We start from the raw sequence: 25965 nt of genomic DNA on the forward strand, positions 1-25965 counted from the left end.
GGTATCATTCGCTGAACTGATTGTCCCGTGTGTACCCAGCATTAGATACAATAACAATAGCCTCAGTGTTATAACGAGTCCTCTCACTTAGGGTGTGATTCAGAGGCGGGCGCTATTACAGCCACGGTTTTGTCTTTTTAAGCAACTGCATCTTTATGCTAACGCCGCAGCCGATGCGGTGCTTACCGAGACGCAAACCAGCTGCAGTGCTAATCCGTCGATATGTGTTTAAAAACGCACCATCAGACGCATCGGTTGCACCATCGAATTCACCATCGGATATAACACCTACCCTATGGCAGATGTCTGAACATGGTCGCCGCGGTAACTGACTAACTTCCTGACATCTCGAGAGACACAAATATGGTTCACCTCAGCGGTATATGTCCCAGAGTTGGTAGAGGGCAAGTGTGAGTTGAAAGCACAATGGCATTCAGTGAGCCTGTACCCACTGAGTGGGTGAGCAGACAGGATCAGAGTCGCCAGTGGGGAAAAGGGAGATGGGAACAAGGAGCACTGGTGTCAGAGTTATTTGCCAGGAGGAGAAAAGAATGGAAGAGGAAGCTGTCCACAAGAGCTTACAGTCTATGAGGGAGGAATGTAACGAGGGTGACCTGGGAGCAGTGGCGTAACTAGGGGGGGTATCAGGCAGGCTGCGTGCCCTGGGCGCCGTGGGACTGGCGGTGCAGGGGGGCGCCGCCGGCCATGGTCCGGCCCGCCCTAGTTAGCCACCAGTGTAGCGCCGACCGCAGTGATTTCGGTTAGCACTACACATTTACACAAGACCTGCGCTAGGCTTCCAGCGCCGGTCCTGTGCTGCACAGCTAAGCCCGTTCCCTCCCCCTGAGCGCTTGCCCAATAGCGCTAGGAGGCGGGCTCAGGCTGTGCATAACACACGCATCGCCGCCAGCGCTGGCGGCGATGCGTGTGTTAAACAGGAGCCAATGAGAGTCAGATAGACTCATTGACTGCTGCAGCACCCACTGCAAGAGCCGGGCTTCCGTCCGGCTCCTGCAGTGGGTAATGGGACAGACGTCATGACATCATGACGTCTCTCCCATAATGCTGAGCGCGCCAGCCCGGGAGGACTGGCGAGTGGCGGCGGGAGCGGTGTCGCGGTCTGGAGCAGCAGCGTGGATTCAGGTAAGTATATTTTTATATATATATTTTTTAAACCTGTCTGCACTACTGGGGGCACAACGGGGGAGGGGGGTGTCTACTACTGGGGGGACCTCTACTGGGGGTGGGGGCACAACGGGGGAAGGGTGGCTACTACTGGGGGCACCATTATTGGGAGGACCTCTACTGGGGGGGGCTACTACTGGGGGCACTTAATTGGGAGGGGGAACCTCTACTGGGGACTACTACTTGGGGGGGGGAACTACCACTGGGGGCATTACAAAAGGGGCCTACTACTAGAGGCACTGCATGGGGGGGACTACTGCTGGGGGCACTATATAAAGGGCACTGCGAAGGGGGGGACTAGCATTGTGGGGACTGCTACTGGGGGCACTGCATAAGGGGGAACACTACATGGGGCACTGCATTTGGGGGGGCACTACTGGGGGTACTGAGTAAGGGGAACTAATTGGGGGCTGTATAAGAGGGACCACTACTGGGGATACTGTATAAGGGGCACTACTATGGGCCTGCATAAGAGGGACCACAACTGCATACTGGGGGTACTGTATAAGGGGTACTACTGGGATTAAGGTGCATATGAGTAGGAATGTTCAGCGTGAAAATAAAGGGGTGTGTCATGTTGACACGCCCCATTTTTAAGTGACCACGCCCATTTTTTGCCGGGGTGGGGCTCCCTCTTCAAATTTGCCCTGGGCTCCAAATACCCTAGTTACACCACTGCCTGGGAGAGAGGGTAGGTGGGTGGTCACAGGAGCGGAGCAGCGAGTTATGGGCACTGGTGTGGAGGCTGGCAGAAAGTTTCATAGTTCCAGAATAGAGGTGCTGTTTCTGATTGGCCGATTGCAGATCCACTGATCCAGCTGATATTGCTGAAAACATTAGTGGTTGTTGTATTGTATCCACTTTACTACGTATTTGTTTTCTCTATACAAACGGCTGCAGTAAAGACAACTCCCATTTAGAGCTAAACAATGTATATGAAATGATTTTAATTATTTGTTACTAATATGGTAGATGAATCTTTTGCTTTTATTAATAAAACATTACAGTGTATCTGACTGCGTTATACAGCACTTTCACTCGCGTGAGTCTTTTCCTATGTACAACGACGGGAAATGTGCATTCACCTCTGAATGAGCCCCTTACTAGGCTCACGAGCAGCCCCCAACTGTCCCCTTCCCCATACTGCAAACAATGCATCCTAAAACAATAATAAAAAAAACTTTTAAAAAATGTCTAAAAAAATATGGCATCTTAGAAAGCACAAAGTTCAAACAATCACAGTCCTGTACATGGACGTTAGTTACTGGGGTGATACTTGTGGTGGATACAGCAGTTTGGTTGCATTGGAGGTAGGACACACAAAGTAATCCCATCTTCTGTCAATATAGGCCCTCATTCAGAGCCGCTCGCTAGCGGCCGTACGCTCGTTCCGAGCGATGTTCGCACATCGCGCATGCGTACGGTTTTTAGTACGCATGCGCGAACCAGTCAGTGCGGCCGAAAATCGTTTGTACGCTATATAGCGAGTGCCTGCTATTTTGAGTGACAGAATGAGGCGTATGTGGGTGGTAACAGGGGAAGGTGCTTGTAAACGGGGGAGTGGAATTCGAACGCAGGCGTGCTTAAAGGTCAAAACGGGCGTTTTAAGGGAGTGCATAATTAATACAGCAGCGTCATTGACCACGTCACTTGGTTTTTTTAAACTCAGAACTGCTCGCAAAATAGCGGTTGAAAAAACCAACCACAAGAATAGCGAGCAGTTCATACGCTGTTCGATGTACTCGATTAATCTAATAAATAGCGGACATGACGTATGGTGCGAGCGGCCAGGGGGCGTTTTTAACAAATAAACGAGCGTATGTTTTGCACGCTCGTTCAGACTTAGAGGTGTGAACAGACTGCAATTTGCGAACGGATCATTTGAATAGCCACCCCTTGTTTTTGAACGAACGACCGCAAATAGCGAACGGCTCTGAATCAGGCCCATAGTCTGGTTGTAACAGGTCCTCTGCATGCAACTGGGTGGTGGAAAATCTGGACTGGCTATCCAGCAGGGATTGCAGCCTGGCCGGGTATAGCATGGAGCATGGAAGCTGAAGTACGCGGAGCCACATTTTCTCTTGGATGGCTTTTGCATGTTACATCCGCAGACACATTATTAATCTCATTGTTCTGTCATTTTTATCCACCAATGGACATCTCTACCACACTAGGGGCCCGATTCAGAGCCGCTCGCAAGTGGCCCGATGTTAATGAACTGCGCATGCGCGAGCCCCGCTGAGCGACTGAAGTTCAGTCGCTACGGGGCTCACAACAAGACGGGGCCGCTGTTGATGGTGATTGACAACTTGCCCCGTTTTGTGGGCGGGTAGGGGGGGTGGCTGCACAAACGCAGGCGTTCCTAAGGGCGGCGTTTCTAGGGCGGACTAACTGACATCACTAGTGATGTCAGTAGTGGATTTGCTGCACTATTAGAACAGGAAGTCCACTCGGCCTTGCGGCAGCTAGACCCTACCCCAGGGTCTTGTCGCGAGCCAGATGGTCGCGAGTATCGCGACGGTCTCCTGGCCGCTCGCACAAGCTATGGGTGGACTCCCACAGCTTTGCGAGTGGCCGGAGAAAGCAAAAATATATAAACGCCCACATTCCCTGCGAGCGGCCACCAACAGCGAGCGGTTCTGAATCAGAGCCAAGGCCCAACAGGATGAGCCTGTTCCAAACAGTTCCGTGAGTGACACTTTTCCAAAGCGTTGTACCAGTCATTTCTGCAGGAAGTCCTCAGTGACTTTTTTCTCTGCCCACACAGGAAGAACCAACTAGCGTATATAAAATTGTGCCATTGTCCCTATGATTGGATCAATAGTGTCCTCCATTGTAGGGATTCTTTGCTCTGCCTCGCCCACACTCTCTCCCCGGCTTCTCTGCCTCTGCATTAGGTTGATTAGTGGGAGTGAGGAATTCAGGGCTTCACCAGAGCCATCTTTGCTGTAAGCCCCGGGCATATTTCCCAAGCCTGGCTGCGGCAGAGTTGGCCCCCGCTTTGCCCATCTCACAGCCAGCAGGGCTCCCGGGACCCTTAGCAGGGACAGGGTGACGGTTACCGCACTGTAGTGTTTTCAGGATAATGGTGACACAAGCTCTCAGCGCGTGCGCCCGCTCGCCCACTCCGCCAGGCGTCACCCCATTGCCATGATTTATTCATTTCATTATTGATTGATGCTACATTCATTTATTTCTCTCCTTTGGTAATATGATTCCACATACATTTCTACAGCTCTGTTCATTTGTCATTCACATCAGTCTGATTGTACGTCAGTATTGTTGGCTCAGGGTGCAGTAATAACGGAATAATGTAAATAGGAGCCTTCGGGAAATAGAAAGTTTTGACCTAGATGTGATGTCACGCTCCAAAGCGTAATATACCCGTTATTTATCTTTTAGGATCATTTAGTAATGAAAGGCTAATAGGTCTACTTAAATATTGTGGTCGCCGAAGACCATGTAAACACAAGGACTTGTCCTCCTTTCTTTCGCCCATTTCTGCGAATAGTCTTTCACAATCTTTCTTATTCTCCTGATCAGCGGTTCCTACCACCTCCATTATTCCCTGTAATATTCCGGTCTAAAGAACCGTTCATTGGTGCCTTCCTGTTACGTATGCTGCGTCCGCTGGAGATGAGATCACCGTATCCCCTCTGGTGGGAGAATGCATACGCTGAGCGTCGGAGAGACGTGCCGCGTTGGAGAGCGCCGACCGCTTCTTGTGCTGCAGGTTCTTTGTATTTGTATTTTTCGGGATTTTTCAGTACCTTAAGAGAAGAAAAAAAAAGGTGTCATATTAGCGCCCAAGCAAAAGTCTTGTTTGATGGCTGTTCACCATTTTACAGTGGGCCTGATTCAGTACGGATCACAAGAGCCATCGCGTCTGGGGTTACGCACGCAGTCTCACTGCGACGATATGCTAAACCATTGCGATCGCTATTCTGTCGCAGCGCAACATAAGGACTCCCACCTTACCTTACACACATCCGTAATACTTAGCAAGACTGCGAAACCATCGGTAACATGGAGTACCATCGTAGCCTCACGCTCACTTCCACAAGCTCTGACCTTACTCAGGAATTGCTAACCTCATTGCACGTAGTGAAAGCCTGAGCTGCGTATGGCATCGCAGTGGATAATTTATGCATGCCCCTGTAACGGCGTTCAAATGCACTGGTATGCCTGCGTTTCGCAGACCCCCCCCCCCCGGTCACCTCCCACAAACGCTCCTGTCAATCAGTCTGCGATGGGTCTGCATAGTAGCTGCGAACGCAGTCCCGATTGCAGTGGCTGGTTTGCGCAAGCACACTGTGATGCATACGCATGTACAATCGGCCGATAGGGTGCGTAATCACAGCTGTGATCCTTTCTGAGTCAGGCCCTGTGTTAGAAACAGATTCAACGACTGGGAATAAACATTTTGTGGTACAGGAAGAAAAAATGTAAACTGCGCAGTCAACGTGGAAAAGAGTTTACCGTGTGTGCGTGTAGCATGTAGAGAATAGAGTACTTGCCATACATGTTACAAATGTTGCATGTAGGAAATACTTAGACCTACCTCCCTTTCGTAGTGAGCTGTAGGACACAAGGCCTTATATTATAGTACACAGTGCCGTATCTACATGGGCCCCTGGGTCCAGGGGGGCTCCGCACCGAACACCCTGCACCCATATTATTTTAAACTCACCTGTCCGTGTGGTCGGGTGGCGACGCTGCTCAGAACACCGGAAAAATGGCCGCCGCGGCCATGTTTCCGGTGTTCTGCGCATGCGCAGTAGACTCCAGGCACACTTTATTGCCCGGAGTCTACTAATGCTCCGGTGGCTGGCCACTGGGGAGAGAGGAGGGGGCCCCGCACGGGGAGTGCACACAGGCCCCCTCCTCTCTTAAGACGCCCCTGAGAGTACATGTGTTACTAATAAGAGCATGGAGTATTTAAGGACCCCGATTAGCTAAATGTTTTGCTTGTACATCTATAGTTTGTCTTTTTGGGTAATTCCCTGTTGCCGACTTGGCTTGTCTTGGACTTCCCTGTTCCCTGGTTGCCACTGCAGCTATGGGGGCACTGTGGTGCTCCAAGGTGAGAGATACCTGGCACTGCTGGGCCAACTAAGTCCCCCATTATGGCCCCAACTCTGCTCACAAAAGCCTACCCCTGTCCCACAACCCCAGATCTGTGCATGCTCACAAGAGGCCTACACAAAAGGGCAGAACAAAAGTCCAGGAGGCTATCACTGCACCATCATTAGACCATTATACAAAATTTGACATGAGACCCAGCAATGCAATGACCCAGGGCAGTTTGTACGGAGTACTGGACTTGCCAAAGAGGTGCAGCCATGTCCCAAACATGATGTGCCGATGTTGCCTTCAGCTCTGCGCCGCCATGAGCATCTATGAATGGGTTTCACAATGTGGTTTGCCCCCCCTCCTCACAAACACATACATACACACACACACACTCACCGCCTCCCCCATACCATGGCCATACCCCCTTCTCACACAGTGGAAAACGCAGGATTTCTAATGCCTGATTTTAGAACAAGTGTGGCCAGTCCTTGAAGAGGGCATAATTAGCACTTATCCAGCTTTAATAAGCATCATTCAAAGTGTATTTCATAATTCCAGCATATGCAGGACCAGCAATCACAGTAAGCCATTAGATGCGGCAGTAGGGCCATCCTGTCTGAGCTGAATGTTTTTATTTCAGATGTGGGCACCATTCCAGAGCATTGCAGCAAGTCCGGGAGTCTGGGGGAGCAGCAAAAGAACCTAGCACTGCCCTGAACTTACAGTCAGGTGCATAAATATTGGGACATTGACAGAATTTTCATATTTTGGCCTCTATTCACCACCACAATGGCTTTGAAATGAAACAAACAAGATGTGCTTTAACTGCAGACTTTCAGATTTAATTTGAGGGTAATTACATCCAAATCGGGTGAACGGTGTAGGAATTACAACGGTTTCTATATGTGCCTCCCACTTTTTAAGGGGCCAAAAGTAATGGGACAACCAACTCAAAAGTTATTTCATGGACAGGTGTGGGCTATTCCCTTGTTATTTCATTATCAATTAAGCAGGTAAAAGGTCTGGAGTTGATTCTAGATATGAAATTTGCATTTGGAATCAGTTGCTGTCGACTCTCAATATGAGATCCAAAGAGCTGTCACTATCAGTGAAGCAAGCCATCATTAGGCTGAAAAATCAAAACAAACCCATCAGAGAGATAGCAAAAACATTAGGTGTGGCCAAATCAACTGTTTGGAACATTCTTGAAAAGAAAGAACGCACTGGAGAGCTCAGCAACACCAAAAGACCCGGAAGACCACGGAAAACAAATGTGGTGGAGACAGAAGAATTATTTCCCTGGTGAAGAAAAACCCCTTCACAACAGTTTGCCAAATCAAGAACACTCTCCAGGATGTAGGTGTATATGTGTCAAAGTCAACAATCAAGAGAAGACTTCCCAAGAGTGAATATAGAGGGTTCACTTCAAGATGTAAACCATTGGTGAGCCACAAAAACAGGAAGACCAGATTAGAGTTTGCCAAACAACATCTAAAAAAGCCATTACATTTCTAGAAAAACATCCTATGGACAGATGAGACAAAGATCAACTTGTACCAGAGTGATGGGAAGAGAAGAGTATGGAGAAGGAAAGGAACTGCTCATAATCCAAAACATACCACCTCATCAGTGAAGCATGGTGGTGGTAGTGTCATGGCGTGGGCATGTATGGCTGCCAATGGAACTGGTTCCCTTGTATTTATTGATGATGTGACTGCTGACAAAAGCAGCAGAATGAATTCTGAAGTGTTTCAGGCAATATTATATGCTCATATTCAGTCAAATGCTTCAGAACTCATTGGACAGCACTTCACAGTGCAGATGGACAATGACCCAAAGCATACTGTAAAAGCAACCAAAGAGTTTTTTAAGGCTAAAAAGTGGAATGTTATGCAATGGCCAAGTCAATCCCCTGACCTGAATCCGATTGAGCATGCATTTCACTTGATGAAGACAAAACTGAAGGGAAAATGCCCCAAGAACAAGCAGGAACTGAAGACATTTGCAGTAGAGGCCTGGCAGAGCATCACCAGGGATGAAACCCAGCGTCTGGTGATGTCTATGCGTTCCAGACTTCAGGCTGTAATTGCCTGCAAAGGATTTGCAACAAAGTATTAAAAAGTGAAAGTTAGATTTAGGATTGTTTAGTTTGTCCCATTACTTTTGGCCCCTTAAAAAGTGGGAGGCACATATAGAAACCGTTGTAATTCCTACACCGTTCACCTGATTTGGATGTAATTACCCTCAAATTAAATCTGAAAGTCTGCAGTTAAAGCACATCTTGTTTGTTTCATGTCAAAGCCATTGTGGTGGTGAATAGAGGCCAAAATATGAAAATTCTGTCAATGTCCCATTAATTATGCACCTGACTGTATATGTACATATTGGTCTTATCATTCACTCGATACTATATTATATGGTATTAATAATTAATCCTATTGATTGTCTGTAGCAGTGCACCCCTAACAGTGCGTGTTTTCCAGATCTCCTAGTTAGTGCACAGGTTTATTTATTACTGGCTGACACATGATAAAAGATCCACAGGTGGTGCTAATTATAAAATGTTTGATACTGAGTAGCACTAGTAAAATTATATATTTCTATTTCTATTGTCATGGTGTGGGCTAGGGGGGGCAACCAGGCACAGAACCCCCAGGCAACCAGAACCCCCCCCCCTCCCACTGCGTTTGCCTATGTCACTAGAGCCTAATAAGCATCATGGCTGCCCGGGAGGAGTATATGGAACTTGAAGTGCATTTCCTTAGAAAAAAAATAACTACGATTTTGCTGACCTTTATCGGATGGCGCCCTCTATGGCACCGAATACCCTCCCCCCACCTATATCACGAACATTGGGCCTGATTCGGCATAGATCGCAATTGCAACTGCGTACGCAGCTCTGCCAATGGTTGCGTACTGTGCATGCAGCGCTGTTCGCGTGTGCTGCTATCGCACTGCGATTACGGACGCACATTGGAATCCATCACTGTAGAGTGACAGGCCGTTAGCGTTTGGGGGTGGTGACGGGGGAGTGGTCGGAGAAACGCAGGCGTGCCTGTCCGTTGGAACGCCATTGCATGGGCATGCATAAATTAGCCACTGCAATTGCCTACGCAGCCTGTGTATTCACTGCGTGCAACGAGACTAGCAATTTCTGAGATAGGTCAGAGCTGCTGTCATTGTGCGTGAGGGGCCGATGTACTTCGATGTTACTGATGTATACGCAGGAGTGCGAGGTATTACGGATGTGAGAAAGTGGTAGTGGGCGTCTCTATGCTGGCTGAGCGGTGGCAGACATTAGCATATTTTCGCAGCTGCATTGCGTGCAATTACAGAGCTGCAATCACAATTGTGTTCTGTGCTGAGCGCCTGATTCAGAGCCGGACGCTCTGACCAGAGCGCTCGCTCTGAATCAGGGCCCTCCTACCTGAAAATGGAGCGGCCTCATGGACGCTCGCATAGTTGTGGGTTACCACCCACAGCTATAGCGAGCGTCCATGATGATGGTCGCGATGGTCAAGACCATCGCGACCATCGGGCTTGCGACGAGACCCTGCGGTAGTCTCGGTGACCGCAAGCCCTGGAGTGATTTTGGCTCTATCAGAGGCAAAATCACTCCCACTGACATCACTACCGATGTCAGTGGGGCCGGACTCAGACGGTAGGCGTTCCCATGGGAACGCCTCCGTCTGGCAGCCACGCCCCCGGCACGCCCACCAAAGGGGGCGTGCTGTCAGTCACCATCGACAGCACGCCCCCTTTGGTGCGAGACCCATAACGACGGCTTGGCCGTCGTTATTCGGGTCTCGCGCATGCGCACGACGGAGCTCCCTCCGTCGTGCGCATGAGCAATTCGGCACCATCGACCCGCTTACGAGCCTCCTGCGCTCGCGAGCGGGTCTGAATCAGCCCCTGAATCAGGCCCTTTGTTCTCTTTATTAGAGAAGATAGAAAATAGTGTTGATTCCGTAAATATATTTACAGTCATATATGTAAACCATTAATGGGCACTTACTTTGTCACTTTCGGACGGAGAAATTATCTTCATCAGAAACTTCAGTGCCAAGTCAGGAAGCAGACAAATACCAGCGGTTAAAATGATGGTTAACCAGATATACGGTTGTCTTAAGGCATTTGTAATAGTTCCTGGTGCAGAATACAGGAAAGTGTGTTATTATTACGCCAGTATAAAAGTCCTTTTATCCAACTTCAGCTAAGAAAATAAAAGGAAAATAAACATTTTGTGCGTGATTTATAGTTGAACGCAAAACTATTTCCATAAACTTACTGTCATTGTGCATGTGGACAACGTGCGCCCATAATTTCAGCATATCCTATATTTGTACCTAATTGCACTTGGAGAGTTGGGTCGGGTCATACCTTAAGATAAGTGCAGTATAAAATACAGCTACAGAAATATAAGGGTGTGCATTTTGCATATTAGTTTTACAATGATGACATTGAAATAACAAAGGAGTAGGTATAGGACAAGGTAAACTACAGTAAGTGCAACACCAAGGGTTGGTTGGTGGATGAAAGATCGTCAGTAAAGAGCTCAAAATGCAATAGGTCGTAATGTACAAAAGGTCGACACACACAAAAGGTTGACATGGATGTAGGTCGATATGAGAATGGTCAACGCTTTAAAGAAAACATTGTTAGTATTAGGGGAGGGACACTTAGGGTTAGGCACACACTTAGGGTTAGGCACTTGGAGGGACAGTTAGGGTTAGGCACTTGGAGGGACACTTCTGGTTAGGCACTTGGAGGGACACTTAGGGTTAGGCACTTGGAGGGACACTTAGGGTTAGGCACTTGGAGGGACACTTAGGGTTAGGCACTTGGAGGGACACTTAGGGTTAGGCACACACTTAGGGTTAGGCACTTGGAGGGACACTTCGGGTTAGGCACTTGGAGGGACACTTCGGGTTAGGCACTTGGAGGGACACTTCGGGTTAGGCACTTGGAGGGACACCTCGGGTTAGGCACTTATACTGACGATTAGGCACTAGGAGGGACGGTTAGGATTAGGCATTTACCACAGGGTTATGGTTAGGATAGTTAAGGTTAGGCACTTACCCCGACAGTTAGGGTCAGGCATTGGAATGGGTGGTTAGGGTTAGACACTTACCAGAGGGTTATGGTTAAGCACTAGGAGGGATAGTTAGAGTTCGGCACTTACCAGAGGGTTATGGTTAAGCACTAGGAGGGATGGTTAGGGTTAGGCAATTACCCTGATAGTTAGGGTTAGGCACTAGGAGGGATGGTTAGATAATTACCCCGACAGGGTTAGGCACTAGGGGGGACAGTTAGGGTTAGGCTCTAGGAGGTATAGTTAGGGTTAAGCACTGGGAGGGGCAGTTAGGGTTATGCACTTACCAGAGGATTATGGTTAGGCACTAGGAGGGATGGTTAGGGTTAGGCAATTACCCCGACAGTTAGGGTTAGGCACTAGGAGGGATGGTTAGGGTTAGGCAATTTACCCCGATAGGGTTAGGCACTAGGAGGGATTGTAAGGGTTAGTCAATTACTCCGACAGTTAGGGTTAGGCATTAGGAAGACAGTTTAGGTTTAGGCACCAAGGGGAGGATTAGGGTGAAGATTAGGGTTAGAAAACCAAAAAAAAATGTTGACCATTCACATATTGACCTTTTGTACCTGTCGACCTACATCCAAGTCATCCTTTTTTTGCCCCTGTTGACCTATTCATTGTGGACCATCTGGGGTCGACCTACTGCTTGTCGACCTTTTTACTGTCGATAAAATAATCCACACCTCAAGGGTTACGCTATTCTTTGTACTGTAGAGTTCTCCTGGGCTCTGCCGGGCAGAGGGGTGATATGCCATCCTTTTCTTGTCCTTGTGAGAGCCTTCAGATGGTGGGCTTAGAGGGGAGATTGTCGCAGCAGTGCGTCTCTCCCTACACAAGTCTAGTACGTTTGTCCACTTCTTATTTTATTTATGGTCTGTACAAACTGTCTATATAGGTTTTCTTCCTATTATAAATCTTATTTATTTCACTCAATCTGTAACTTTCTGTCGTATAAAGCCCTGTCTATGTTCATGTTGAGTTTTCTACCACTGTGACTGTCAGGTAGGAAACCCGGCTGACTTACTAAACTCCAGAACGGTTTTCAAAACTAAGAGAAGTGGAGTCTGCTTTGTCGAGACTGCTGCAAGAGTTTTCCCCAATAAGTGGTTCCTTGGGTGTGATTATTATTATTATTATTATAAATATGGCAGTATACATAGAATGATCTTCTGACTAACGTTCCGACATTCATGGTAGCACAAAGGGTACTTTCTCCAATGACCTCTATCCCAGACCTTACATTGAACTGTTTGGATGTGTACTTGCTGGAGACTCATGGCTGGCAGGGCCAAGTATCTCCTGTGGTTTTAGACATGGGCCTCCCAACGTTCCACTAAATGGGGCGAATGATTCAGTTAGAAGAAACTATTTTGGGTTTGGTCATTTTCCTTAAAGCACATAAAAAGCGACTTTAAACCAAACTGCTGCTGTTTAGTTGCTTGTTAGACCTTGATAAATAAAGGGATGTATCATAAATGTTCAACCTTACCATTAGGGCCCAATTCATTACGGATCGCTATTGCGATCGCAGCTGCGATGGCGCACGAAGACCCACTGCGAAAGTATGCTAACGTTTGCAATCGCAATGCAGTCGCAGCTCAACATAAGGACGCCCCCTTACTCACATCCGTCATACATTGCAAGTCTGCAAAACCATCGGTAACATCGAGTACCATCGGAGCCTCACGCACAATTACACCAGGTCTGACCTTACTCAGGAATTGCTAACCTCATCGCACGCAGTGAAAGCCCAAGCTGCGTATACCATCACAGTGGATAATTTAGGCATGCCCCTGGAACAGCGTTTAAACGCACTGACACACCTGCGCTTCGTCGACCCCCCCCCCGTCACCACCCCCAAAGGGTCACTACCTGTCAGTCACTCCGCGATGGGTCTACGTGGACACTGTGATCTCTATGTTACCGATTATTTCGCTATGTACCCCAAGTATACGGATGTGAGTAAGGGGAAGTGGGCGTCCTTATGTCAGGCTGCGATCGCAATGCGAATGCAAACATTTACATATCACCGCGTGTATTAGCAGAATAGCGATCCTGCTGACTCAGGCCCTCTGTTGTGTGTCCACTTCTTGTCCAATCAAATCACTTCCCCCTTCTGTTGTCCAGACTGCCCCCTATGTATGAGAGTACCATACATACCTGATATATTTAACAAGGAAGTAAAGAGGAAATGTATTCCGCTACTTTGCAAGTCATATGTAATTGAAAAGTAAAGTACAATGGTTCCAAACACTGCAAAGGTGTATAAGAATGTCCAGTAGGACATATTTATCCCAATCTGCATAGAGAGATAGAGGAGAAAATATAACAGTTAACCTGAACTTTTTTTTTCAAAGCAATATCACAAATACAGGATACAAGACACTAATGAGCTCTTAAGTTGGGCACACACTGGCCCTGATTCAGACCAAGTCGCTCTGACAGAGCGCTCGCTCTGAATCAGGGCTGGGCTTTTTTTTTTTTAGAACGGCCTCCTGGCCGCTGGCATAGCTGTGGGTAGTCACCCACAGCTACAGCGAGCAGCCATGATGATGGTCGCGATGGTCAAGACCATCGCGACCATCGGGCTTGCGACGAGACCCTTGTGGTAGGGTCTCGTGGCCGCAAGCCCTAGAGAGCTTTCGGCTTTAACAGAGCCGGAAGCTCTCCACTGACATCACTTGTGATGTCAGTGGGGCCGCCCCCAAACGACAGGCGTTCTCATGGGAACGACTCCGTTTGGGCAGCCACCCCCCCCGGCCCGCCCACCAAAGGGGTTGCGAGTCCCGGAGCAACGGATTGCCCGTCGCTATCTGGGTCTCGCGCATGCGCACGACGTAGCCGGCTCCGTCGTGCGCATGTGCTCTGCGCCACCATCGACCCGGTTGCGAGCGCTCAGCGCTTGCGACCGGGTCTGAATCAGGCCCACTATACGAAATATCGTCCGATATCTTGTCCGCGACAGATTGGAACCACCATCGTATAGTGTGCAAGCTGAAAAGCCATCCAATTCATGGTACAATGAATTGGGTGGCCACATAATCCCATAGGATGTGCTGAACATTAGATGGGACGATGCGGAATATATGTAAGGATATAGGTGTGTGACAACAAAACTAAGTCATGAAAGTTCATTCTAACACTTATCACCTATGCTGATGAACATTCATGACTTACTTTTGTTGTCACACACAGTGGCGTAACTAAGGGGGGGTCGAGCAGGGCGTGTGCCCTGGGCGCCGTAGGACCGGCGGTGCGGTTGCGCCACCGGCCACGGTACCGGCCCGCCCTAGTTAGGCAGTGTAGCGCCGACCACAGTGTGTGCGGTCAGCTCTATACATTTACACAGGACCAGCGCCGGTCCTGTGCTGCACAGCCGAGCCCCTTCCCTCCCCCATGGCACTTACCCAATAGCACCAGGAGGAGGGTGGGAGGCGGGCTCAGGCTGTGCAGTTTACACACACATCGCCACCGGCGCTGCGGCGATGTATGTGTTAACCAGCAGCCGACGAGAGTCAGACAGACTCTCATTGACTGCTGCAGCGCCCACTGCAAGAGCCGGCTCCCTTCCGGCTCCGGCCGTGGGTAATGGGAGAGACGTCATGACGTATCTCCTACAATGCAGAGTGCGCCTTCCCGGGAGGACTGACGTGCGGCGGCGGGAGCAGTGGCCGGAGCCGGAGCGTGGATTCAGGTGAGTGTATTTTTTTCTCTTTTTATTACTCGTGTGTCTGCACATCGGGGGGGCTACTACTGGGGGCACCATTACTGGGGGGGACCTCTACTGGGGACAACAACTGGGGGGGCTACTACTGGGGGCACTGCATCGGGAGGGGGAACCTCTACTGGGGACTACTACTGGGGAGGGGGGGAACTACTACTGGGGGCGCTATATAAGGGGCTTATTACTAGGGGACCACTACTGGGGGCACTAAATAGGGAGGACCACTACAGGGGGCACTGTATAAGGGCACTGGATAGGGGGGAATCACTGCTGAGGGCCTGCATATGGGGGACCACTACTGGGGGCACTGCATGGGAGGGGGGACTACTGCTGGGGGCACTATATAAGGGGCTTACTACTAGGGACACTGCACTGGGGGACCACTACTGGGGGCACTAAATAGGGAGGACCACTACAGGAGGCACTGGATAGGGGGATCACTGCTGGATGCCTGCATAAGGGGGACCACTACTGGGGACGCTGCATGCGGGGGGGGGGGGACAACTGCTGGGGGCACTATATAAGGGGCACTGCATAAGGGGGACCACTACTGGGGGCACTTCATAGGGGGGGCACTACATGAGGCACTGCATAAGGGGAACTAATGAGGGGCTGCATAAGGGGGACCACTACTGGGGACACTGAATAAGGGGAACTAATGAGGGGCTGCATAAGGGGGACCACTACTGGGGGTACTGTATAAGGGGAACTAATTGGGGGCTGCATAAGGGGGTCCACTACTGGGGGTACTGTATAAGGAGAACTAATTGGGGGCTGCATAAGGGGGTCCACTACTGGGGGTACTGTTTAAGGGGCACTACTGGGGTTAAGGTGCATATGGAAAGGAATGTTCAGAGTGACGATAAAGGGGTGTGTGTCATGTTGACGCCCCATTTTTAAGTGACAACGCCCATTTTTCGCTGCGCGCGCACATAGGGGGGGGGCTCCATTTTTACATTTGCCCTGGGCTCCAAATACCCTAGTTACGCCACTGGTCACACACCTACTGCAAATAGCCTGATTGAATACATATAACCCAGACTCTTTTGGGTATCAGAAGGGAATTTATTTGATACTTTGCATAACCCTCGATATTTAATACTTGTTTTAATGATATTTTCTTTAATATACCCACATGTTGAACACGTTGGGAATATTTTAAAGAGGTGGTATCCAATAAAATTTGTGTTTTAATAAATATACTCATCATATTGTTTGAATTACTATGTTTAAGTGTGCCCCAAAAAGCTATTTTTTGTCTTCTCCTTGCTATCTGGCAAGAATAGAAAAAATAAAAAGTTTACATACTTAAAATTTGGGAGCACCACCAACCAAGAGCTGTACCATATGTATTGTGTCAGAACAGCTAAAATGTTGGGATCTATTATATAAATTATGTCCTATTTGATCTTGTGCGGAATCAAGTTGTATATACAGTTAAGAGATAATCAGCTGTCTTGTCGATTCGTTCCAGGGTGATAAGGGATTTAAGTTACCGCTTTGCCGGACAGTCACTGCTGATTTGCGCATTCACAGTAGAACGGACAGGCCAGACTTTTATAACTAAAAACCTTTGGAAAAAAAATGCTTTATTGAATCAATAAAGACATTTTTCATTCATTTTCTTCTGTTATCACCATCCTGAGAATTGATGTGCTACAAGTATCACCACAAATGCTTGTAAAATAGACTTTCCCGTGCAAAGCCAGCGAATCTTTACACCCACAGGGGTTACCACTGGCGGTCAAGCTGTGTTCTTGCCATTTAATATAAAATTTGTTTTATTGATACTTAGTAAACATATTCCACCAATACATTTATATGTACAAATTTTGTTCTAATAATCAGGAAAAAATATAAATATCTTTGGAATGGACTTACCTGCAAATTAACAATAATAACGAGCGCAGTCGCCGTTATGAAAGCAAAGGTCTGATAGTCGGAATTCACCAAGCCATCCTGCGTCGTCATTTTATAGAAAGCTCCGTACGGGATGAAGAAAATGACGAGGGATGTCAGCGTGCCGTGCAACAGGCTTAGGAAGAATTTGGTGAAGTTGAACAATTGGCCTTTCTGGCCGGGAATGTAGAGGCAGGGACACTGCATGCTCAGCTTGTCACTGACGTCCTATTGTACAAAGAGTAGACACATTGATCACCTGCAGAAATATATATGCCCTAAACATCTGCATGTGACTTCATGTGGTCAGCGCTGTTGAGATGGAATCGGTACGACATAAGCCCGGCGGATGAAATACCAACGCCAGAAGTCTGGCAGATGAAGATCCCCATGGCGCCTGGTAAGTATCCTAGCCCCCCCCCCCCTCTATCCCTAACCCCTTAGGAGTGCCTAACCCAAACCCTCCCCCTAGTGCCTAACCCTAACCTCCCCCCGGGGTGCCTAAACCTAACACCCGCTCCCTAAACCTAACCCTCCCAGGGGGGGGTGCCTAGCCCTAACTTCCCCCCGGGGGGGTCCTGACCCTAACCCCCTCCCCCCCTCTTCCCTTAGCCTAATCCTAACCCTCCCGGGGGGGTGACTAACCCTAAGTCCCCCTGGGAATCCCTAAACCTAACCACCCCCCACGGCTAATAGGTCACGATTCCCAGCTTACCTACGTTCGGTGTGCCGGGCGTCGGGATTTTGACGTGGGGCTGATGATAGGCGTCGGTATTTAGACGCATATCATTAGTCCCATGCCGGGATTTCATAGTCGGGAAGCCGGCGGTGAACATTTCCACCGCCGGCTTCCTGATTCAAATCGGTATGACATACCGCCAGACCTAAGCCCGGCGGACAGCGGCGGGCTGGGCCGGGGGGCAGGGTGCAGTCTGTGTCACTGTGACACAGACTGCACCGCCGGACGGAGTTCGGTCACCGTTACACTGACAAACACACAGCCGCCGGCTCCGGCAGCTGTGTGTTTGTTGTAAGCAGCAGCCAATGAGAGTCTGTCAGACTCTCATTAGCTGCTGCTGCTGCGCCCACTGCAGGAGCCGCTCTATCTTCCGGCTCCCGCAGTGGGTAATGGGAGAGGCGTCATGATGTCATAAGACGTCTCTCCCATAATGCAGAGCGGCCCGGCCCGGGAGGACAGACGGAGGAGCAGATGGCGGCGTCCGGAGCGGGGATTCAGGTAAGTGGTTTTTTTTTATTTAGTTTTTTTATATTATGTGTCGGGGGGGGGGGGGGGGTCTACAATGAGGTCTGGCACTACAATGAGGAGACCGCTACTGGGGGGCACTACAAAGGGGGGGACTACTACTACTGGGGGCACTACAAGGGGGGTGGGGGACTACTACTACTGGGGACACTACAAGGGGGGGGACTACTACTACAGGGGACACTACAAGGGGGGGGACTACTACTGAGGGCACTACAAGGGGGGGGACTACTACTACTGAGGGCACTACAAGGGGGGGACTACTACTACTGGGGGCACTACAAGGGGGGGACTACTACTACTGGGGGCACTACAAGGGGGGGCTACTACTGGGGGCACTACAAGGGGGTACTACTACTGGGGGCACTACAGGGGGGGGGACTACTACTAGGGGCACTGCATAGGGGGGAGGAGACTACTACTAGGGGCACTACATAGGGGGAGGGGACTACCACTGGGGGCACTGCATCGAGGGACCACTGCTGGGGGCTCTGTATAAAGGGCAATACTGGGGGTACTGCATAGGGGGGAGACTACAACTCGGGCCACTATTTAAGGGGCATTGCATAAGGGTTACCACTATTGGGGGCACTGCATGGGGGGTGGACTGCTACTGGGGGCACTATATTAGGGCACTGCATAGGGGGTACCACTATTGGGGGCACTATATAAGGGGCTTACTACTGGGGGCACAAGGGGCACTGCACAGAGGGGACCACTACTGGGAGCACTATATAAGGGGCTTACTACTGGGGGCACAAGGGGCACTGCATAGGGGGGATCACAACTGGGGGCACTACTGGAGGCCTGCATAAGGGTGTTCTCTCCTGTGGCACACGGGGGCACTGCATATGGGCACTACAACAGGGGGCTGCCCCTAATCTTTTACCTTACATTAATCCCATATGGACCCGCCTCCTCCCTGAAACACTTGAGGGGGGCGGCGCCGTAGCATGCACGTTCTTCGGGCACCCTGGCTACACGCTACTCCTCTGCCAGGGCCGCCTGCATGCATTTGCTCCCCAGGCTAAAAGTTGCCAGCCAGCCCCTGCCGGCGGATGAAAAACTGACGCCGGAAGTCTTGCAGATGAAGATCCCAACGGCGCCTGGTAAGTATCCTAACCCACCCCTCTCCCCCCCTAACCCTAACCCTCCCTTAGGAGTGCCTAATCCTAACCTCCACCCCTAGTGCCTAACCTCCCCCGGGGGTGCCTAAACCTAACCTCCCTTCCCACGGCTAACAGGTCCCGACGCCCGGCTTACCTACGTTCGGTAAGCCGGGCGTCGGGATTTCGGCGTGGGGCTGACGATAGGCGTCAGTATTTAGATGCATATCATTAGTCCCATGCCGGTATTTCATAGTCGGGAAATGCCGACCGCCGGCTTCCTGACTACATACCGTTGAGATGCGTGGTTGCTATGTAAACTGCTGGTCAGAAGGATATTTGCATTATCCCACTTGGAGTATGCAATCTACAATATAATTCTACATTCACACAAATGCAATACACCGCTAATATCCGGAGGGGGAGGGGGGGGGATGTTACAGTTATGATCTGCATTATAAAGTCTATGGATGTATGTTTTTTTTGTATACTATACCTGATCCATCAGTCCAACCACAATTACAGGAAGACTGGAGTATAGAAGGTTGTAGAGGGTCATGAATGTCGTGTCATATACCGTCTGAAATTGAAGTTGGAAAAGAAAAAATCGAAACAGATTGAAATGTATGTATTTTTTTTTTTAAAATAAGAATGTTTTAAACATCACGTGTTCACATATAGGGCTGATTCAGAGGTGAATGCAGTTGCAGCCGCTAACGTGTATGTTTGCAAAGTCGCGACGGCGATCATATGTAAATGCTATTTTCAGCCTTCGCCTCGTGTACTAGCATTCACCTAAATGTGCAAGCACTGAAACGCCCAATTTCACGCTGCAGGTGATGCAAGACACTCCACCATCGGTGCATCGTCACGTACACTATGGACACTTGCATCTGACCTATGGCGGGTGCCAGGTCTCTGTCTGACCATGGCCTCTGTGGCTGCGGCTCTGCGTCTGAGAAGCCAGCTGCTTTCATTGACACGCCCACAACACTACCATAACATGCCCACAACACTACCATAACACGCCCACGCAACAGATTGTCTTGCATTCACTTCAGGCCACCTTCCAATCACCAGCCGTGTACGTCCATGGTTTTTGACCGTCATCTCTGATACCAGCGGCCCCTGTATGCAGCAGCGCATTAGTGTGTACACTCGGCTGCGCCATTGGGATTTTCTGAATATTTTGTGCACGTGAACATCGCAGTTAGCGTGCACTTAATCAGTGGCCCATGGCGGGTGCAAATATTTTGTGGTTTCAGCCAGGACTGCCATGAAAAAAAACTTTAGACAAAAGGGGGTGTGGCCATGACATGTTGGGCTTTTCCGGCCCGTCCATAGATGATGCGCTGCTGAAGGGGGTGTGGCCACATCACATCGGGGAATGGCTGATGTGCTTTGGCATTTCCGGGACTGGGGTTTTTAACCCATCCCCCCTGGATTCAGCTAATATTCATGGGAACCTGTGACATCACTGAAGAATGACCAATAATCACGAGGCATGATAATAGTAATAAAACTTATGAGGTGCAAATTCCGAGTCAATATACTTGAACTTTCGTAACAAAAAATATAGTTTTTAGGTCCCAGACAAATAATGAGCAATTAAAGAGCCAGGAAATATGTAAATCTGTCGATCTCAATAAAAACGACTGCTACGGGTTATGCGCCATCATTAGTTTCTTGGCTTTAGGGTTTTGTCTAAGGCTGAAGTAAAGTTGTTGCCACTGAAGTAAAGTTGTTAAAAATTGTTTATAGCAACTTTGTTTTATACAGTGGTGCTTTATTATCTTCTGTTTGACGGGAGCCTCTCATCACTACTATAGGGGACCCTGCTACTTCCGCTGTTTACATTCAGTTAGCGCAGTGGTCGGGGAACAGGGGTAAATTACCCCACATGGGGTAAAAATGAAATTCCTGGGGGTAATGGACGGACAGCCAGGCATGCATATGAATCATTCTATAATTCATATGCATGCCCGGCTGTGCCGCAGGGAGGCTCTAAGCCGGACGCCCGCTGAGATGTCATTACCAGCGGGCGCCTGGCTCCTTCTCTGCAGCGCCGCGTTAGCCGGAGGCTGGAGTTCTCTTTTGAACTCCAGCTTCCGCCTCTCTCCATGCGCACTATGGGAGAGATGTCATGACGTTTCTCCCTTAGCTCCGAGGAGCAGCTGGGTGGACAGGACGGTGGCGGATGCAGGAGCGGAGATTAAGGTAAGTGGGATTTTTTTTTTGTACAAGCGGCACTACAGGGGCATTATATGGGGGCACTACAGGGGCACTACTACAGGGGCATTATATGGGGGCACTACTACAGGGGCACTATATGGGGGTACTACTACAGGGGCACTACTACAGGGGCATTATATGGGGGCACTACTTCAGGGGCATAACTATGGGGGCACTACTACAGGGGCATTATATGGGGGCACTACTACAGGGGCATAACTATGGGGGCACTACTACAGGGGCATTATATGGGGGCACTACTACAGGGGCACTATATGGGGGTACTACTACAGGGGCACTACTACAGGGGCATTATATGGGGGCACTACTTCAGGGGCATAACTATGGGGGCACTACTACAGGGGCATTATATGGGGGCACTACTTCAGGGGCATAACTATGGGGGCACTACTACAGGGGCATTATATGGGGGCACTACTACAGGGGCATAACTATGGGGGCACTACTACAGGGGCATAACTATGGGGGCACTACTGCAGGGGCATTATATGGGGGCACTACTATATGATTTCCTTTCAAATCAAGGGGGTAACATCGGTGTATCTAAAAATATTTTGGGGTAAAAGGTAAAAAAGTTCCCTGAGTTAGTGGCTTCCTGACACCCTCCGTGTACAAGGGGGCAGGTTACTGCCTCCCATAGGAGATACTTATTTCCTGCCCCAGAGACCATCCCGAAGATCTGATTGGCTAATACATAAATAGGCAAAATACGGACAAGCAGGAGATGAAATTGGAATGGACAACTACACCTTAAAAATAGGTATTTCAATTATTTTCATAGACTGAAGCTACTGACAAGGCAAGTAAGATCCAGCCAGCTCAAATCAATAGAAGTGATCGCCTTTATCATCGAAGACACTTGAGAGGAAAACTAGTTATTAGAGGCCGTATTATTAAATCTCATGTGACTTCTTTGTAGTGAAGGAAACCACCACTTCCTCTATAACTGGATAACACATATTTGGATTACATATTATATATCGTCATTTTAAACTTATTTTTTACATCGTCGATCATCAGAATGGCTTAGTAGAAATCCCTTCTCCAACCTACCTGGCCTGAATAGCCGTTGAAGAAGGCGTACCAGAAGTGCACCAGTGTATAGGCAAAGTTCTTGTAGAAGAAGTAACTGAGGAACTTGCACATGCGGATGTACGACCAGCGGCCATGGACCAGAATGAGCCTTTGGAGGAAGCGGAATTGGGCGAAGGAGTAGTCGCTGGACATGACCGCTTGCATCCCTTCCTGTCCACTTATACCAACACCTATATGGGCAGCTGAAAAAAATACACAAAGACAATCTCACTACTGTGCAAAGCAACCATGGCAGGACCGAGGATCGAATCCATCACCTTAATAAGTTCCTCATTTATCATAAAGGCAATAAGTCTAATGTTTAAATGGAGTAATGCCTCTCACCAAGGGCGCCTGACCCATGCACAGAGGACAGCGCAGTGCCAGAATATTTGGCATATTTTGCGCACGCGCTATGTTTCTGCAGATTTCTTTTGATATATACAGTATATGGTGCCGGCTTCGTATTTCTATTGATTTCGTTAGGATGTGGTGTCGTATTTGAGAAAAAATTAACAGTAGTACAGTACCGGCAGCCAACTGGTCAAATTGGTGTTGGGGCTCCTCTCCACATGCTCTAAGCATCAAAGTGTTCATCAATAGTTGCGGCATCTCCTCCTGGACTGTTTGGCCGCAGTCCGGCATGGTATATGGATGTAAGCACAAGTCATCCCCACTTCTGTTAAACTTACATTAGTTGTTTTTTTTTCTCATTCCCTGAGTTCATTTTTCTTCACAGATGACAGATAATGACTTGACATACATGCTGTATAGGGAAAGAGCCCCCTCTCGAACGCTACTGCCCCTATGCTCAGGCCTTCTGTGCCTAACCCTAAACCTTGCCAACACTATGGTGAGATCTGCAATTTGCAGCAAGTTGCATAGATGCCGTACTACTGTATACTTAGACAATTCTGCATACAATTGTGTAAAAATTTAAGTAGCTACGAGCTATCATATTTTGGTTGGTGTATGCAGTTCCCGGTGTTCGATACTTAATGTTGCAGTTTGATATATGTAAAATATGCATATTTCAAATTCAACAGTTCTGTATCATGACCTTGTCCAACTAGGTTCTGGTGATGCACCTCTAGCCTTCCTGGCCTCCTATTTGCTCAGAGGAGGCCTCATATCTGTTCTCAGAAGACCACCTTCAGGAGGCTGACTCAGAATTGCCTGGGTCGGGCATGTTCTTTAAGACAGTGGATGGGCAGAACAATTTGATTAGGGATGTCCATCGGTAGGCTACCCATCAATAGTCACCATCAATGGTACCATTGGTGGATGACATTGATGGTATGAAACCATCAACTGAACCATCGATTGTTTCATCCACCAAGGGTCAACCCCGTTTTAATACTGGCCGGGCAGCAGGACAATCAGGGAGTGGAGGAGGGGCTTCCCAGGTGTGTCGGGGGCAGAGCTAAGCTACGTGTCCTGGCACATGGAGGGGGGGAAAAAAAACATGATTTGGCGCTGTCCATCCATGGCGGTGACCCATTGGATAACCGCCATCGATGGCAAAACCGTCAGCTATCAGTGGTTAATAATCAATGTTTGTTAATCATCGATGGTCGATGGCCATTCCTAAATTGGATTGTGGAACGTTTCCTGACTTTGATGCCCATTTCCATGCCAGGACTAAACTTGAAATAACAATGAACATTTTGCAGGTAATCCAGTAACTTTCTTACTTTTTATCATGCTGACATCATTAGCGCCATCTCCGATGGACAAGGTGACAGCCTTCTTGTATTTCTTCACCAAGTCTACGACCATGGCCTTCTGCTTGGGAGTCACTCTGCAGCAGATGACGGAATTGCACTCGCACGCCAGGTCTACGAATGTCCTCTGCTGCTGTTCTTTCAAGACATGGATTTTGTTCTTCTCCTGCTGGTCCTGCTGCCTCTGTTCTGCCGTCTTGGGGAATTTCAGCTTCAGGCGTCGTCTTTTCTTTTTTTTCTTTTCAAGCAAGATTTCATTCTGTTTGGTAAACCGTTCAGATATAGTAAAACAGATACAATAGTTGCTGAATAAACAGGAATGATATAAGATACAGTGTATGGAAAAGTGATGCTAATTATAGGTGATCATGGTCCCACTAACACACATAGTGGTACACACTAACTCTCCTTCTCGATTCACAACTTCACCGCTGCTGCCTGCCGGGACCAGTGCACATATATATATATAGGACTCTATTTAGCAATAATTGCAATACTGGCTCAAATATTTTCGGACAATATTGTTGTGATAATCATCAATTTTAACTCTTTCCCAACTATGCAGCAAGAAACTTATCGGGGACAGCGGTTGCGTTAAAACACTATCTCTGCGAAGTCTTGTATCTGAAAAGACTGTGGACCTCATTCATAGCCGCTCGCAAAATGCAAGCGCTCGCTCTGAATGAGGGCGGCCGCTTCTAACTTCAGAGCCGGCCTCCTGGCCGCTCGCTAGGCTGTGGGTGACCACCCACACGGTGACTTTGATAATTGTAATAAGTGCTACTAATATATACACTAACCTGCTAAATCTCTCCAAGGCTGACGATCTAATGCAGTAGGAGACTACCCTAGGCTATTAACCACTCCAAACGTCACATAAAGTTCTTATGTACACAGTTGAGAACAAATAATAATTTCTAATTGCAGGCTTTTGGTTTATCATGTTTTTTGTCTGTGGCCACAGATTTAGGGGTCTATTTAATATTCATCGTGGTACTGCCACGATTATTATGAATCCAACTTGCAGGAGATATTTAAATTTTTTTATGAAAATATCCTCACTATGTACAAAGGGGAACTCACAGGGACAGTGGTTGTGGTAACCAATGTCCTTGCGAGTTACTGTATATCCCCGGCATTTAGGAGAAAACTTTCACAGAATTGAAAGACTTCTCCGGGGGAAGCAGTGTCAACTTCTGGGGTCGGCAGGGGGCTGCGGAGGATAGATCAAAACATCTCTCTCCTGCTTACACCATCGGAGCCTGTGTCCCTGCATGTCCCCGATAATACATCCGGACTAAATTATCGCATCTCACAATGCGATCATGGGCGGTACTGACATGCCCTGCTCGCATTACAAATGCGAATATTAATAAACACTGACAATCGCGCATTAGTAGATCTCCTCTTTATTGTGCGCAGTTTTGTTTTCATTTACACTCGCCGCGTTTACTCACCAGCCATGAACCGGTTATGATTAGTGTTCGGTTTTTGTTAGACTGAGAGTTCGCGTCATTGCGCAGCTGCTCGCGGTTCCGGAGATCTTGTCTCCTCTGTATTAAGGTGCTGTA

At 48.6% G+C, this 25965-nt stretch overlaps 1 protein-coding gene across 1 annotated transcript in view; it reads right to left on the reverse strand.

The window, feature by feature from the left end:
• Window positions 1–2100: 2100 nt before the first annotated feature.
• The window catches only part of LOC148519499 (phospholipid-transporting ATPase IC-like), an 80408-nt gene continuing 56543 nt past the window's right edge, over window positions 2101–25965 (reverse strand). The window contains exons 21-28 of the mRNA XM_088476456.1: window positions 25852–25960; window positions 24365–24653; window positions 22650–22873; window positions 19840–19923; window positions 16956–17201; window positions 13511–13649; window positions 10274–10404; window positions 2101–4955 (exon numbers count right to left, since the gene is read on the reverse strand). Of these exons, the coding sequence (XP_088332582.1) occupies window positions 4725–4955; window positions 10274–10404; window positions 13511–13649; window positions 16956–17201; window positions 19840–19923; window positions 22650–22873; window positions 24365–24653; window positions 25852–25960 (1453 nt within the window). The 3' untranslated portion in view covers window positions 2101–4724. The remainder of the gene's footprint in view (window positions 4956–10273; window positions 10405–13510; window positions 13650–16955; window positions 17202–19839; window positions 19924–22649; window positions 22874–24364; window positions 24654–25851; window positions 25961–25965) is intronic.

The sequence above is a fragment of the Taudactylus pleione genome, unplaced genomic scaffold, assembly GCF_031769625.1.
Source record: "Taudactylus pleione unplaced genomic scaffold, aTauple2 ptg000189l, whole genome shotgun sequence".
In the NCBI taxonomy this organism is placed as follows: Eukaryota; Metazoa; Chordata; class Amphibia; order Anura; family Myobatrachidae; genus Taudactylus; species Taudactylus pleione.